This window comes from Budorcas taxicolor, chromosome 6 (genome assembly GCF_023091745.1).
Source record: "Budorcas taxicolor isolate Tak-1 chromosome 6, Takin1.1, whole genome shotgun sequence".
Classification (NCBI taxonomy): domain Eukaryota; kingdom Metazoa; phylum Chordata; class Mammalia; order Artiodactyla; family Bovidae; genus Budorcas; species Budorcas taxicolor.
This window is the reverse complement of record NC_068915.1, coordinates 37,964,159-37,977,237: the sequence shown is the minus strand read 5'-3', so window position 1 is coordinate 37,977,237 and position 13,079 is coordinate 37,964,159. Positions and strand designations below refer to the sequence as shown.

The following is a 13,079-nucleotide window of genomic DNA, read 5'->3' as shown; positions in this document are numbered from 1 at the left end:
GCTTGTTTCTGGCTAGTTTGTGGTGTTTTTATTTTTCCTTAAGATGTCATTTTTAACATGTGTTCTGAGGTGTTATTATCTATGTTGGATATGCCACAGCTAAGTCAAGTTTCTCAAAGCAAGCAGCCAGCTAGTTCTTACACTTAGATGTTGCCCATATGCCATGATTTTAAACATGAAAATTTGGGAGACTTGTTAAAAGGTAGGTTCCCAGGCCTACCTTATTTTCTTATTAAATCCATGATTGATTGATAGCAGATGAAGCAGTAAGCACACTTATAGATTCAATACAGGATAAAACAATGTGGAATCGCACACCGGAAATTTCTATAAGAATCAGACTTTAATTTTCATACAAGGGTAACTTTATTAAAGCAAAGAACTGAACATAATTTTAAAGGCCATTTTTCAAAGGACTCCACCTCCATCATTTCTTCTTCTAACTTGTATCTTCATTGAGAAATTGTGCAAGGTTAAGTTTACTTTTTTCTAGTGCTGCTGTTTTGGCTCGTCTTGGTAATCTCATCTTCATTTCTGATTCTGGTTCTGGAACTTCATGATCACTAAACAGATGTTGAAATACAGCAATTTAAATATAAGCTTTAAAACCAGTTTATTTATAAATAAAACTTTGTTTCTGTCATTTTATTAGTGTGTGATTGATATCCTGATTCCACTGAGCTTAAAACTAAAATCTCAAAACCAAGAAACACTGACCTGGTATTATACAGAATAAAGCAAAAAACAAAAACTTCAATTTCTATAATGAAGCTTGTAATTAAACAGCAGCCATAGCAACTGCCCAAGAATTTTATGGGATACTCAAGTAGTGAAAAAAATAAGTTCTATTTATTTAGGCAAATAATTCCTAAAACACTAAACAGCAAGTATCCCCAAAAGATACTTTTTCAATTTAATCAAACCTTTAAATACTGAAAATATATACATTTTACCTATGAATGAATGAATGAATGAATGAACACAAGACAGCTGTAAACATTCAGCTTTCAACAGCGGCTTATTGGCAGAAATCAAAAATAAATTATACCACTAACACCATCTAAATTACAGGCAGAATTATTCTAACATTATAAATGTAGAGAACCCAAATCTGAATCTCAGTAGTTTGCCAATTCAAATTCAGAGATGTCATATATACGTGATCTTTTAATTAGATGAATAAATGGAAATATAACTTGAAAGAACATAAAAATAATTACATAGTACTAAAAGTCATGTCAACCAATAGGAAAAGCACACAAACCAGAGGAAGTCAAATACTCCTGGATAATCTAAAAAGCTATACATTTTCAGATTATCCTGTTATATATTCACAGTATAAGCAAACTACAATTTTTTTAACTTCTAGATAATTTTTTTTAAATGAAGATGGGCTTCTTTACATATTCTAGATGTACATGGCATACCTTTCAGAGTTAGCCTCAGCTTCAACAGTCTGACGTCTTCTGTTCGTTCTAGCTGAAGCTATCACTTTTCTCCGTCCTTAAAGACAGTATATAACTCATTATCAATTGCTCATTTTAAACCTATTTTCTCAACTACCCATCCTTTATTTTCCCCTCTTCAACACCCTTCCCTCCTGGTCCCCAGACACCTTGATACAAAGTACCAATACCACAGAGAAATGGAACCCAAGTAAGATTAAAATTTTACTAATTTCTTATGTAAGCTCTGACAATACGCAAGGGAAAAGATGGAAACTGAGTTATACGGAGGCAAATTTTGTTAAATTCATTTGGGGAAAAGAAGCATGTGAAAAATGCTACATAAAGAGTGCACCCTTTATGGCACAAGGTATACGTAGACCTAATGATAAGGTTAGAAATACAGATTAAGCCCATAAAACAGGTCCTAAAGAAATAGAACTTTAATCAGTAGGATATGGTTTCTTGTAAAATATTTAAATTTTACAAGAAAATATTCAAAATATTCAAATTTGAATATTAAAATATTCAAATTACAAGGTCAATTCAAATGTGTGCCCTAAAACATTTCAGAATAAAATTAAAGCCTTTATATGCTGGAGGAGGTTACAAAAATTCTACCTGATAGAAATTTACAAAGTTACAAAGTAAAGTGGCCTCTGATGATCCTCATTTATGATAATAAAATACCATACATAAATGAAATTTGAGCTATTAAAAAAAATAGGTGGAATTCTTGTAGTATATCTGACTAAAAGCAATCTGATCAAAGCCAAATTATTCAGTATGGTCATCTGATTGAAATTTATATACCATACTTATTTAAGTGAGACTTTTTCTTTTGTTTTCTTCCAACATTGCGTATTTGTTTGTAAACTTCTAAGGCAGTTATCCCCAAGAAAACATCCAACAATATGGGACTAATATGGAACAATATCTAGCAATCAGCATTCAAATAACTGGCTCTAAAACAATATCATGGCCAGATTCCATTTAGAAATAATTAATAGAAAAGGGCTTCAAAAAAAATTTTTTTTTTAATGGTTGACTCATGAATGGAATTATTAGCATTCTTTAGTTTGCTTGGATGTGTTTTCTGATTCTTCTGTAACAAGCATGCATTGCTTTTGTAATAAGAAAATAATAAAAGATTAAAAAGACCTTGATTTTCAGATTTTTTTTCTAAGTGACCCCTAAACAGTCAACATTTACTTTATTCCAACAAAACCCTTATTGTTGGATATCCCTTGAAAAATAAATTATGTTGGGAAAATATGAAATAAAAGGAAAATAGAAGCCCAGAAAAATACTAGGAGGATAAAAAGGACAAAAATGCTTAATCGTGTAAAGGACAGACAACAAACTGATAATATAAATAAATCTTAGTTTAACCCAAACAGCCCTTTGCAACAGATCTTTTGCATCATACTTTAGTCAAGAGCACTTGAAGCAACAGATATTACTTTTAGACACAAAGTAAAACCTAATATAAGCTGAAACAAATCAAAAAGAAATTTAAGGATATGTAAGACAATGAAAAATCTTTACACTTACCTAAGGAAACAAAGTATTTCATTTGATAACAAAACTGAAAAGTTGTAAAGTTAGACAATCCATGTTATTACCTCTGTTGGTCTTTTGCTGAGTGGATTTCACTCGAGTTGCTTTTACTTCCTTGACAGGAGTTATGTATACATCTTTATTCTTTTCTATTAAAGGAAATAATACAATTATTAAAAATAGCCTCATAAAATATGAGCAAGTCAGTGACAATCAGTCCCAACAGCAGCTACTGAAAAATGTACCATAAATAAATGTTCTAAGTGTGAACACTGGAAAATAACCAAGCAAAACTCTTAGGAACATAGCAGGCATGGTATGGTGAGAAATGTACACAAAAAATCTATACAAGTACAATAAACACTTATCAGTAATATTAATACACTTTCCAAAGTGAATTTAATTAGAAAACCTTTTCTTCCGTTTCTGACATCTATCACTTAGATGTTAGAGGAGGAGAATCTTAATACTCAGGTTACTATATCGTTACCATCTTCACTCTGAAGAACAGTCATAGCTGTGATGTCATCCTGTGCTGCTACAGCTTGGTCACTATGTTCTTTCATTCCTTTTTCTAACTGAATCTTGATTTTCTCCAAAGCTCTTAGACATGTTCTATCTTTTACTTGCTACAATAGAAAAAAAAATTTTATGCAGCATTTTTTTATGCAGCATATTTTTTAATGCAGCATTTTCTAACCTTTTAAAAAACTATATAATGATAAAATTAATAAAGCATTCTAAAAATTCTATTAAATTTATGAAGGAAATATTTACTTCAAGAAATGAGCACCAAATACTAATGTATGTATAAATTTAATAGAATGTAAATTCTACTTTGATTAAACAAAATATATACACATTAAGAGTGACTAGAAACTACTTACCTCCAGAATCTCATTCAACACAACCAGAAGATCTTCAGCAAGTTCGCTGCTGAGTTCTAAAGAACTCAAAGCTTTCGTATAGACCCGAACTTCTGGTGAATATGGACATGTTAGTATCTCATTGCAAATTTTCATAGCCAGATTGTCATGAACTGTTAAGGCCTGGCAAATCAAGAGAAAAATACTGGTAAATTGAAATGGTATCTTTATAATACAGTCCTACATATCATTTCCAACTAATGATCTTGTCATAATCCCAAAATGTCTAAAACAAAATTAACATAGTCCTCCCCATGTGAGCTCCCCTTCTTATAGTAGATGCTGTGGTACAATGCGTACTGAACCATTCACTCTCCAGGCTACCATGAGTTTTAGAGGTTAAAGGTTCCCAGGGTAGACTGAACCAGGCTGAAGACAATGGGCTTTGCTTAAGGTCACACTGCCTCCCCAAGGGCTAATCCACATTCAGTAACTCGTAGATGTGTAGGTACAACAGCCCAGCCTTATCTCAATTTCGGACAAAGCAAAGAACAATGCCAGTTCTGGAACTTCCTGTGAGATCGGCTGAGGCCTTCAGACTGCATGACAGTTCCATCTCTCCCTCTGCCCAATCTATTCCCTTCACTCCTCCAGGATGCTGCTCATCAGAGTGCACCCTGACGTCAACAGGCTCTTGAGGTCTTCTGTCACCCATACCTAGGACCTCAGAGTTACCTTGGATTCTTCCAACTCCCCCGCCTCAAACAAAGCTCTTTCTGCTAGGCTTCTGTACCAGCAACTTTTTTTCTATATCAATTTCTACTACTTTTTACTATTACTTTCTATTCTCTTTCTATAAGCATTTATTTCCTAAAACCAATTTTTTAACTGCTCTCTTTATTAATATTCTCTATTCCTCTTACCAACTCACCACACCTAATGAAACTGACAATCAAATTAATCTTCCCAATAATGACTGTTATCCCATTAAGCCTTTCATTATACTCCCTGCCAATAGAGTCAACTCCAAATTCCCTATCCTAATGTTCTGCCCTAAAAGGCCTATTCAGGATCCTTAGCTGTAAAGATTTTTCCGCAGTTCCCCAACATGACTTGTAAAACCAGCTACATTTGATCACCTGCACTGAGTCTTTTTCTCTATCCAAACCACTCCTCAAATCCAAACAAAGCCTAAGTGAATTTTATTCAGTCAGATTTAAAACCAGTAATGCTGAACTTATCATCCAAACCACATGAAACCTGCCATCTTCTAAAGCACTTAGCTATATCACTGACCCTTACTATATTTTGTCTTAATTTTCATAATCTTCTTTCTAATAACATGTAACTTAGTAACTCAAATGAGGTATGCAGTCACTAAATATCAAAAACTAAAATATCAATTAAAACAGAAGACCAATACGTTCAACTTAATACGCTGACATCTGAAATAATTCATATAACACATTAACTTTCAATATGGTGAATGTTTGATGAAATGATATTAAAGGGTTAAAAACCAGCTTACATTTAATTTGTGGGAGAGTATGCACTAACTGTATCTTCTCTAAATTAAAAACAAAACTAAGCTTCAGGTGAGTTTCATCCTTTGAATTCCCCCTCCTTGTATCAGAAACATAGCAGGTAAATCAATAATTGAGCACTCAATGAGCCCTACATACAGGTCATTATTCAGAATGAGTAACAGCCAGCACGAGGTGGGGAGGGGATGGTAAAAATGATGAATTGTTGGTAATTTCCATTCAGTAGCAAAACTGTTAGCACTTTTATTTTTATATGATATCTCCCCATTTCCCAAAAGGCCTTTTTTAATTAAAATGTAGTGAATTTGCAACATTATATTAGTTTTAGGTGCATGACAGTTATTCATTATTTTTATAGATCATACTCCATTTCAAATTATTTTAAAATAATGGCTACATTTCCCTGTGCTGTACAGTATATCCTGGTAGTTTATTTTATAAATAGTAGTCTGTGTCTCTTAATCCCTTATCTCTATTTTATCCCTTCCCTCTCCTCTCTGATAACCACTAGTCTCTACTTTATATCCGTTTGTTTTGTCATATTCATTCTTTTTATTTGTTAGATTCCACAAATAAGTAATTAACAGAGTATTTGTCTTTGTCTGAATTATTTCAGACAAATTATTTAAGACAAAATACCCTCTAGGTCCACCGACACAGTTGCAAAAACATTTTTCTTTTCTTAGTGTTATGTACTACCACATACACTAGAAATCTTAAGATCAATATGCAGCCTCTCTATTTTAAAGAAACTATCAGAAGGATTATTTTACCAAAACAACAGTGACCTGCATGCTAGTTACTACCCTTACCATCCATAGGCTAATATACTCACCCACCTGATAATCTTGGGAATTCTTGGCCTGAGGATTTAACCCACTTGGTCTTGTCAAATCTACAAGTAACTCAGCAACATTAGTGATATCTATTTCAGCTAGAGGAGAAGATGCAGGGGCATTGGCCAGTGTTTGCAGAGTTGGAAGAAAGGCTTCTTCAAAACATTCCTGGTTAGTCCTATTGAAAAACAATTCAAGGTATGTTAGCAAAGAAAAAGCAAATGATTCTTTAAAAACAACATTATATGCAAAATTCACCCTATCAAGATATAGTACATGTTTATCTAGGACAGAGCCAAATAATTCAGGTAGATAGAATCTAGGTAAATTCTTCTCATTTACCACTGAAGAAAAAGAAAACTAACAGCAAAATACTATAAATATGACTCATGAGGAGCCTGGATTCAATTTCAAGCTAGACTTTGGTTTATCAATATGACTAAATACCTGCTTGCATAAGCAAACATGGGGAAGAACACGCCTAGGCAATGTCGAAGTCGAACATCCTCTTCAGTCACAGGATTGTACCATAACAAGACAAGATGAGAAAGAATCCTGCTGCTGACCAAAAGTCCAGAGAACATCAGCTTGGCTAGTCCTTCTGCAGCTCCTGTCCTGAGTTCAGACACCTATTAAAAATGACTTTCATTAAAAGAAAATTTTTATTTGTATTAATACTTCCCTTTAAGGCCTTACATTGTAGCCCATCCTACAGTACTTTTATATAAATTTATCCAAAAGTATTCATGTTATTATGATTATTTAAAGGTACATAAGAGGATTTTATTTCTTCTTTTTAGGTTAAGGCTATGTGACGAACTATTAGTCTAGCTATAAATTCCCTTTCAACTCTTCAGAAGAACAAAAAGAACCAAAAGGTAATACTGTGAAACCAGAAACCAAAACCATATGTATTAAACAATTATCATGGTGCTAAGATATAGAAAACTTTCAACAACAGTCTCTACCATCAGAGAAGGTGTCTATAAATGAAAGTTCCACAGGCAGGAGTGGCAATATGTGTGAATAACAGGTAAAATGTGAATAGAAGGTACACAAAAAGAAAAAGGCATTGCTTAAAAAGGGTAACCAAAACAAAACTAGAGAAAAAATGAAAAAAAGGTAGTGGTATTCAAACAGAGATACAGGTATGAAAGAGTAGTAGTTTAAAATACTGGCTATTGCGCCTGAATTAGATTCAAGCCTCTGATACTTCCTAGTTGCATGATCTGATCTTATGCGTATTACTTAACTTCTTTGTGCCTCACTTTTTTCATATATAAAAAATGGGATAACAGAAGTACTTACAACAAAAAACAAAGAATATATGTAAAACTCTTAGAAGTGCCATCCACACAGTAAACCCTTAACAAATGTCAGTGATTATTTTTACTACAGATAGAAAGTAAGTTTTCTTAGCAATCAGATTAGAGACCTTGAAAGTTAGGTAAAGAAATTCACCCTCAATGAGGTAGGATATCGTTGAAGATTTTTGAAGGAGTACTTAGACAAATGAGATTTCAGAAAAATAATGTTGACAGGTCATAGATTATTTAACTAGATTCTGTGACGTATATGCAGACTACATCATACGAAATGTTGGGCTGGATGAAGCACAAGCTGGGATCAAGACTGCCAGGATAAATATCAATAACCTCAGATACACAGATGACACCACCTTTATGGCAAAAAAAAAAAAAAAACAGAGGAACTAAAGAGCCACTTGATGAAAGAGAAAGAGGACAATGAAAAAGCTGACTTAAAACTCAACATTCAAAAAATGAAGATCATGGCATCCAGTCCCAACATCTCATGGCAAATAAATGGGGAAACAATGGGAACAGTGACAGACTTTATCTTTTTGGGCTTCAAAATCACTATCGGTGTGACTACATCCATGATATTAAAAAGACAATTGCTCCTTGGAAGAAAAGCTATGACCAACCTAGACAGAATATTAAAAAGCAGACACATTTCTTTGCCTATAAAGGTCCATATAGTCAAAGCTATTGTTTTTCCAGTAGTCGTGTGGATTTAAGAGTAGGACCATAAAGAAAGCTGAGCACTGAAGAATTGACACTTTTGAGCTGTGGTGTTAGAGAAGACGCTTGAGAGTCCCTTGGACTGCAAGGAGGTCAAACCAGTCAATCCAAAAGGAATTCAATCCTGAATATTCACTGGAAGGACTGAAGCTGAAGCTCCAATAGTTTGCCCAACTGATGCAAAGACCTGACTCACTGGAAAAGACCCTGATGCTGGGAAAGACTGAAAGCAGGAGGAGAAGAGGATAACAGAGGATGAGATGGTTGGATGGCATCACTGATTCAATGGACATGAGCTTGAGCAAGCTCCAGCAGTCGGTGATGGACAGGGAAGCCTGGTGTGCTGCAGTCCACAGGGTCACAAAGAGTCAGACACGACAGAGCAACTGAACAACAATGTTGACAGGCCATAATCCGGGAATGAAACACAAGTCTAAACTAGAAGGGACAGAAGGGAAAACAGTGGAATGAGAAAATACAGAAAGTATTTCAGAAATTTTTTCAAAACTCAAAAATAAAGAGAAAAATATACAGGTTGATAAGATTAATAAGTGCCAGAGTACTGGCAGGTTCTTTCCACACACAAACTCATTTAGGGCTCAAAACAACCATGAGGGCAGAGACTTTGTTCCACCCAGCACTGTACTCTCAAGACCGTATAGTTACTGGCACATAAATAGCTGTCAAATACTTGTTGACTAAATTAAAGAACCAGCCTGAATAAACATCATTTTTCCCATTTCAAAGATAAAGAAACAGTCCAGAGACAATAAATATCTTATTGAAGATTCAAAGATGTTACCAGAACACAAGTCTTTAAGTCCCAATTCCAAAGGCTGCATGCCTTTCATCTTTTTAAAATTTCTAACAGGAATTTGAATTGGGACAGGACTGCAGGTCTTTAAAGCATGTAAAGAAAACTTTTATATGGCCCAGAGGACAATTAAGAAAGTCAAGATTTTTTAGTGGTTATGACAAAAATAAAATCAAAGTCACAGAATCTAGTGAAGCCAGAAAGAGATTAATGAACCTGTACTATTTTTTTTTTTTAAAAAACCTAAAAAACAAAACTCATTCATCTACAGTCAAACAGTGTTCCTGTTCAATAGTTTTCCATCTACACAATGTCAGCAAACCCACAGCACTGGATAAGTCCCAACAAGAAGTCAGTCTTATCACTTGGCTAGTAACTTAAAACTTAAGAAAATACTAATAAGGACTTATTTCCACCAATTTATAGTCAAAATGTGATGTCAAAAACTGTTACATTAAGTATTAATTTTAAAAAGGTCAACTCATCAAAAAGATACTTATAAACATAAAACAGAGCCCCAAAATATCTGGAATACATTGATGGAACTGTAGGCAGAAGACAGCTCGAAAATAATAACTGAAGACGTTAATATGCCACTTTCCATAATGAATAGAACAGCTGGAAAGACCAATAAGGAAGTAGAGGACTTAACACCATAAACCTACCAAACATACAAAACACTCCCCCCAACAACAGTAGACTACACAGTCTTCTCAAGTGCACTGGAACATTCTCAAGAATAGAGCCTGTATTAGACCCAAAACGAGTCTCAACAAATTCATAAAGAATGACATCAAACAAAGTATCTTCTCCAACTACAATGGAAAACACTGAAAAGCGTAACAAAAGAAAACTGTAAAATTCACAAGTATGTAAATTAAACAATATATTCTTCTTACACACCAACAGGTCAAAGTAGTCATCAAAATGAAAATTAGAAACTACTTAAATAGATGAATAAAAATAAAAAACACAGAAACTTGATATGCACCAAAGTGTTTAGAGGAAAATTTATAGCAGTAAATGTCTACATTAAAAAAAAAAAAAAATCTAAAACCAATAAGCTAACTTTACATCTTAGAGAACTAAAAAAAAGAGACAGAAAATTAGAGGGAAAAACAAACTCAATGAAACTGGAAGTTGGTTCTTTGAAAAGATCAACACACTTGAAAAACCTTTAGTTATATTGACAAAAAAAAGACGCAAATAACTAAAATCAGAAATGAAAGCAGAACATTACAACTGGCCTTACAGAAATAAAAAGGATTATAAACATAATACTAAGAACTGAATATCAACAAATTAAACAACCTAGATGAAATGAACCACATCCTAGAAACACACAAATTGCCAAAAGGGCTTAAAAAATAGAAAATCTGAATACACCAGTAAAAAAATACATAGATTGAATAAGTAAATCAGAAACTTCTCCAAAAGAAAACTCTAAGACTAGATGTGTTCACTGATAAATTTTACCAAATATTTAAAGAACTGACAGCAATCTTTCTCAAAGTCTTCCTAAAAAACAGAAGAGGAGAAAACAATTCCTATCTCAATTTATGAGGTCAATATCACCCTGACACCCGGCACACAAAGACAATGCAAGGAAACTATAGATTAATTTCCCTTATGAATACCAATGTAAAAAATCTTTACCAAATTACTAGCAAATCAAAACAAACAACATATTAAAAAGATTATACAACATAACTCAGTGAGTTTTATCCAAAGAATGCAAGGGTGGTTCAACATAAGAAAATGAAGCATTATAATGTACCACAGCAATTAAAAAAAAAAAAAATCACATGATCGTTTCAACTCACAGAGAAAAATCATTTGACAAAATTAGACATGCTTTTATGGTTAGGGGAAAAAACCTCAGAGAAATAAAAATAGAATTTCTTTAAAACGATAAAGGGCATTTATGAAGAATCCACATTATAGTCCACAAAGACTGAAAACTTTCCCCCTGAGATCAGAAACAGGACAAGGATGCCTTTTTTAACCACTGCTATTCAAGACTGTACAGCAAGTTCTAGCCAGAACAATTAGACCAGAAAAAGAAAGAAAAGATATTCAAATTGAAAAGGAAGAATTAAAGCTGTCTCTTCACAGATAACTTGATCTTAGAGAGGAAATGCCAAAGAATAAACACACAGAGAAACTACAAGAGTTAGCAAATGAATGCAGCGAAGTTGCATGATACAAACTTAAATAAATCCACACACAAAGATACAGCTGAGTTTCTATACAACATGAATGAACAATCCAAACAAGAAATTAAGAAAATAATTCCATTTACAATAGCACCCAAAATAAAATATATAGGAATAAATTTAACCAAGGAAGTAAAAAACATGGACCCAGACATCTATATAACATTTTTGAAAGAAATCAAAGACAACCTAAATACAAGTAAAGACATATGAGTTAATGGATTGGAAAACATTAAGATAGCAATACTGCCCCAATGCAATCTACATATATTCAATACAATCACTATCAGAATTCCAACAGACTTTTTTGCAGAAATGAAAAAGTCAATCCTCAAATTCATAAGAACTTCAAGGTACTTCAAATAGCCAAAACAATACTGAAAATAATGAGCTGAAGTTGGAAAACTCAACTCCCTGGTTTCAAAACTTACTATGAAGTTACATGAATCAAGAGAGTTTGGTACTGGCTCAGGGTGGACAGACAATGAAAAAGAACTGAGAATCCAGAAATAAACCCATATACTGATGATCAATTGACTCTCTGATCCTCCACAATGGTGCTAAAACAATTCAGTAGGAAAAGAATAATCTCTTCAACTAATGGTGCTGAGACAACTGGATGTCCACAGTTAAACCAATGAAACTGGACCTCTACCTCACACCACCTACTGAGATATTACCTGAAAATGCACCAATACATCTAAATCAAAAGCTAAAGGAGTAAAACTTTTAGAAGAAAATAAAAGGATAAACTTTCATGGCTTCTGATTAGACAGTGTAGTCTTAGACAAAACACCAAAAGCACAAGCAACAAAAGATGAATTAGTCTTCATGGAAACCTAAAACTTCATAAAAATCTAAGAACATTATTAACAAAGTAAAAAGCCCAATCTAAAAATGGGCAAAGGATGTGAATAGATATTTCTCTAAACAAGGCATACAAATAGCCAAAAGGCACAGGGAGATACTCATCACTAGTCGTTAGGGTAATTTAATTCAAAACTACAGTGAGGTGCCAATCCAATCTACTAAAATAGCTGAAAATTTCAATAACAATTTTCTCATATTAATTTTAATAACAAATAAAATTGTTTAAAATAACAAGTGTTGATAAGGATGGAACCCCTGTTCATTGTTGGACACTGGGAATGTAAAGTAGTTCAGCTGCTATGAAAAACAGTTTGGCAGGTCCTCAAAAAATTAAAGAAATTACCATATGAAACCATGAAATTCCTACAGAAAAAACAGAGGGTAGTAAGCTCCTTAATATAGGCGACAAAAGCAAAAATAAACAAGTGGGACTATATCAAACTGAAAATCATCTCCACAGCAAAGGAAATCATCAACAAAATTAAAAGACAGCCTATGGAATGGGAGAAAATATTCACAAATTATATATCTGATAAAGGATTAATATCCAAAATTATATATAAAGAACTCTACTACAACTCAATAGCAAAACCAACAATTTGATTAATTGTTGTTCCCTGGTGGTCTGCCTTCCCGGCGGCTAAGTCCAGTTGTCAAGACTCCACCTTCTACTGCAGGGGGCGTTGGTTCAACCTTTCTGACTTCAGATTATACTACAAAGCTATAGTCATCAAGACCGTACTGGCACAAAAAAAAGAAATACAAACAAATGGAACAAGACGGAGAGCCCAGAGGTAATCCCATGCACCTATGGATTCCTTATTTTTGACAAAGGACGAAAGAATATACAATGCGGCAAAGAGAGTCTCTTCAATAAGTGATGCTG

The 13,079-nt window shown here is 33.6% G+C and overlaps 1 protein-coding gene across 1 annotated transcript in view; it reads right to left on the bottom strand.

Annotated features, from left to right (window-relative positions):
- Positions 1 to 439: 439 nt before the first annotated feature.
- The window catches only part of NCAPG (non-SMC condensin I complex subunit G), a 44,744-nt gene continuing 32,104 nt past the window's right edge, over positions 440 to 13,079 (bottom strand). Inside the window, exons 15-21 of the mRNA XM_052642238.1 lie at positions 6,699 to 6,880; positions 6,255 to 6,429; positions 3,893 to 4,054; positions 3,496 to 3,634; positions 3,071 to 3,154; positions 1,428 to 1,503; positions 440 to 563 (exon numbers count right to left, since the gene is read on the bottom strand). Of these exons, the coding sequence (XP_052498198.1) occupies positions 440 to 563; positions 1,428 to 1,503; positions 3,071 to 3,154; positions 3,496 to 3,634; positions 3,893 to 4,054; positions 6,255 to 6,429; positions 6,699 to 6,880 (942 nt within the window). The remainder of the gene's footprint in view (positions 564 to 1,427; positions 1,504 to 3,070; positions 3,155 to 3,495; positions 3,635 to 3,892; positions 4,055 to 6,254; positions 6,430 to 6,698; positions 6,881 to 13,079) is intronic.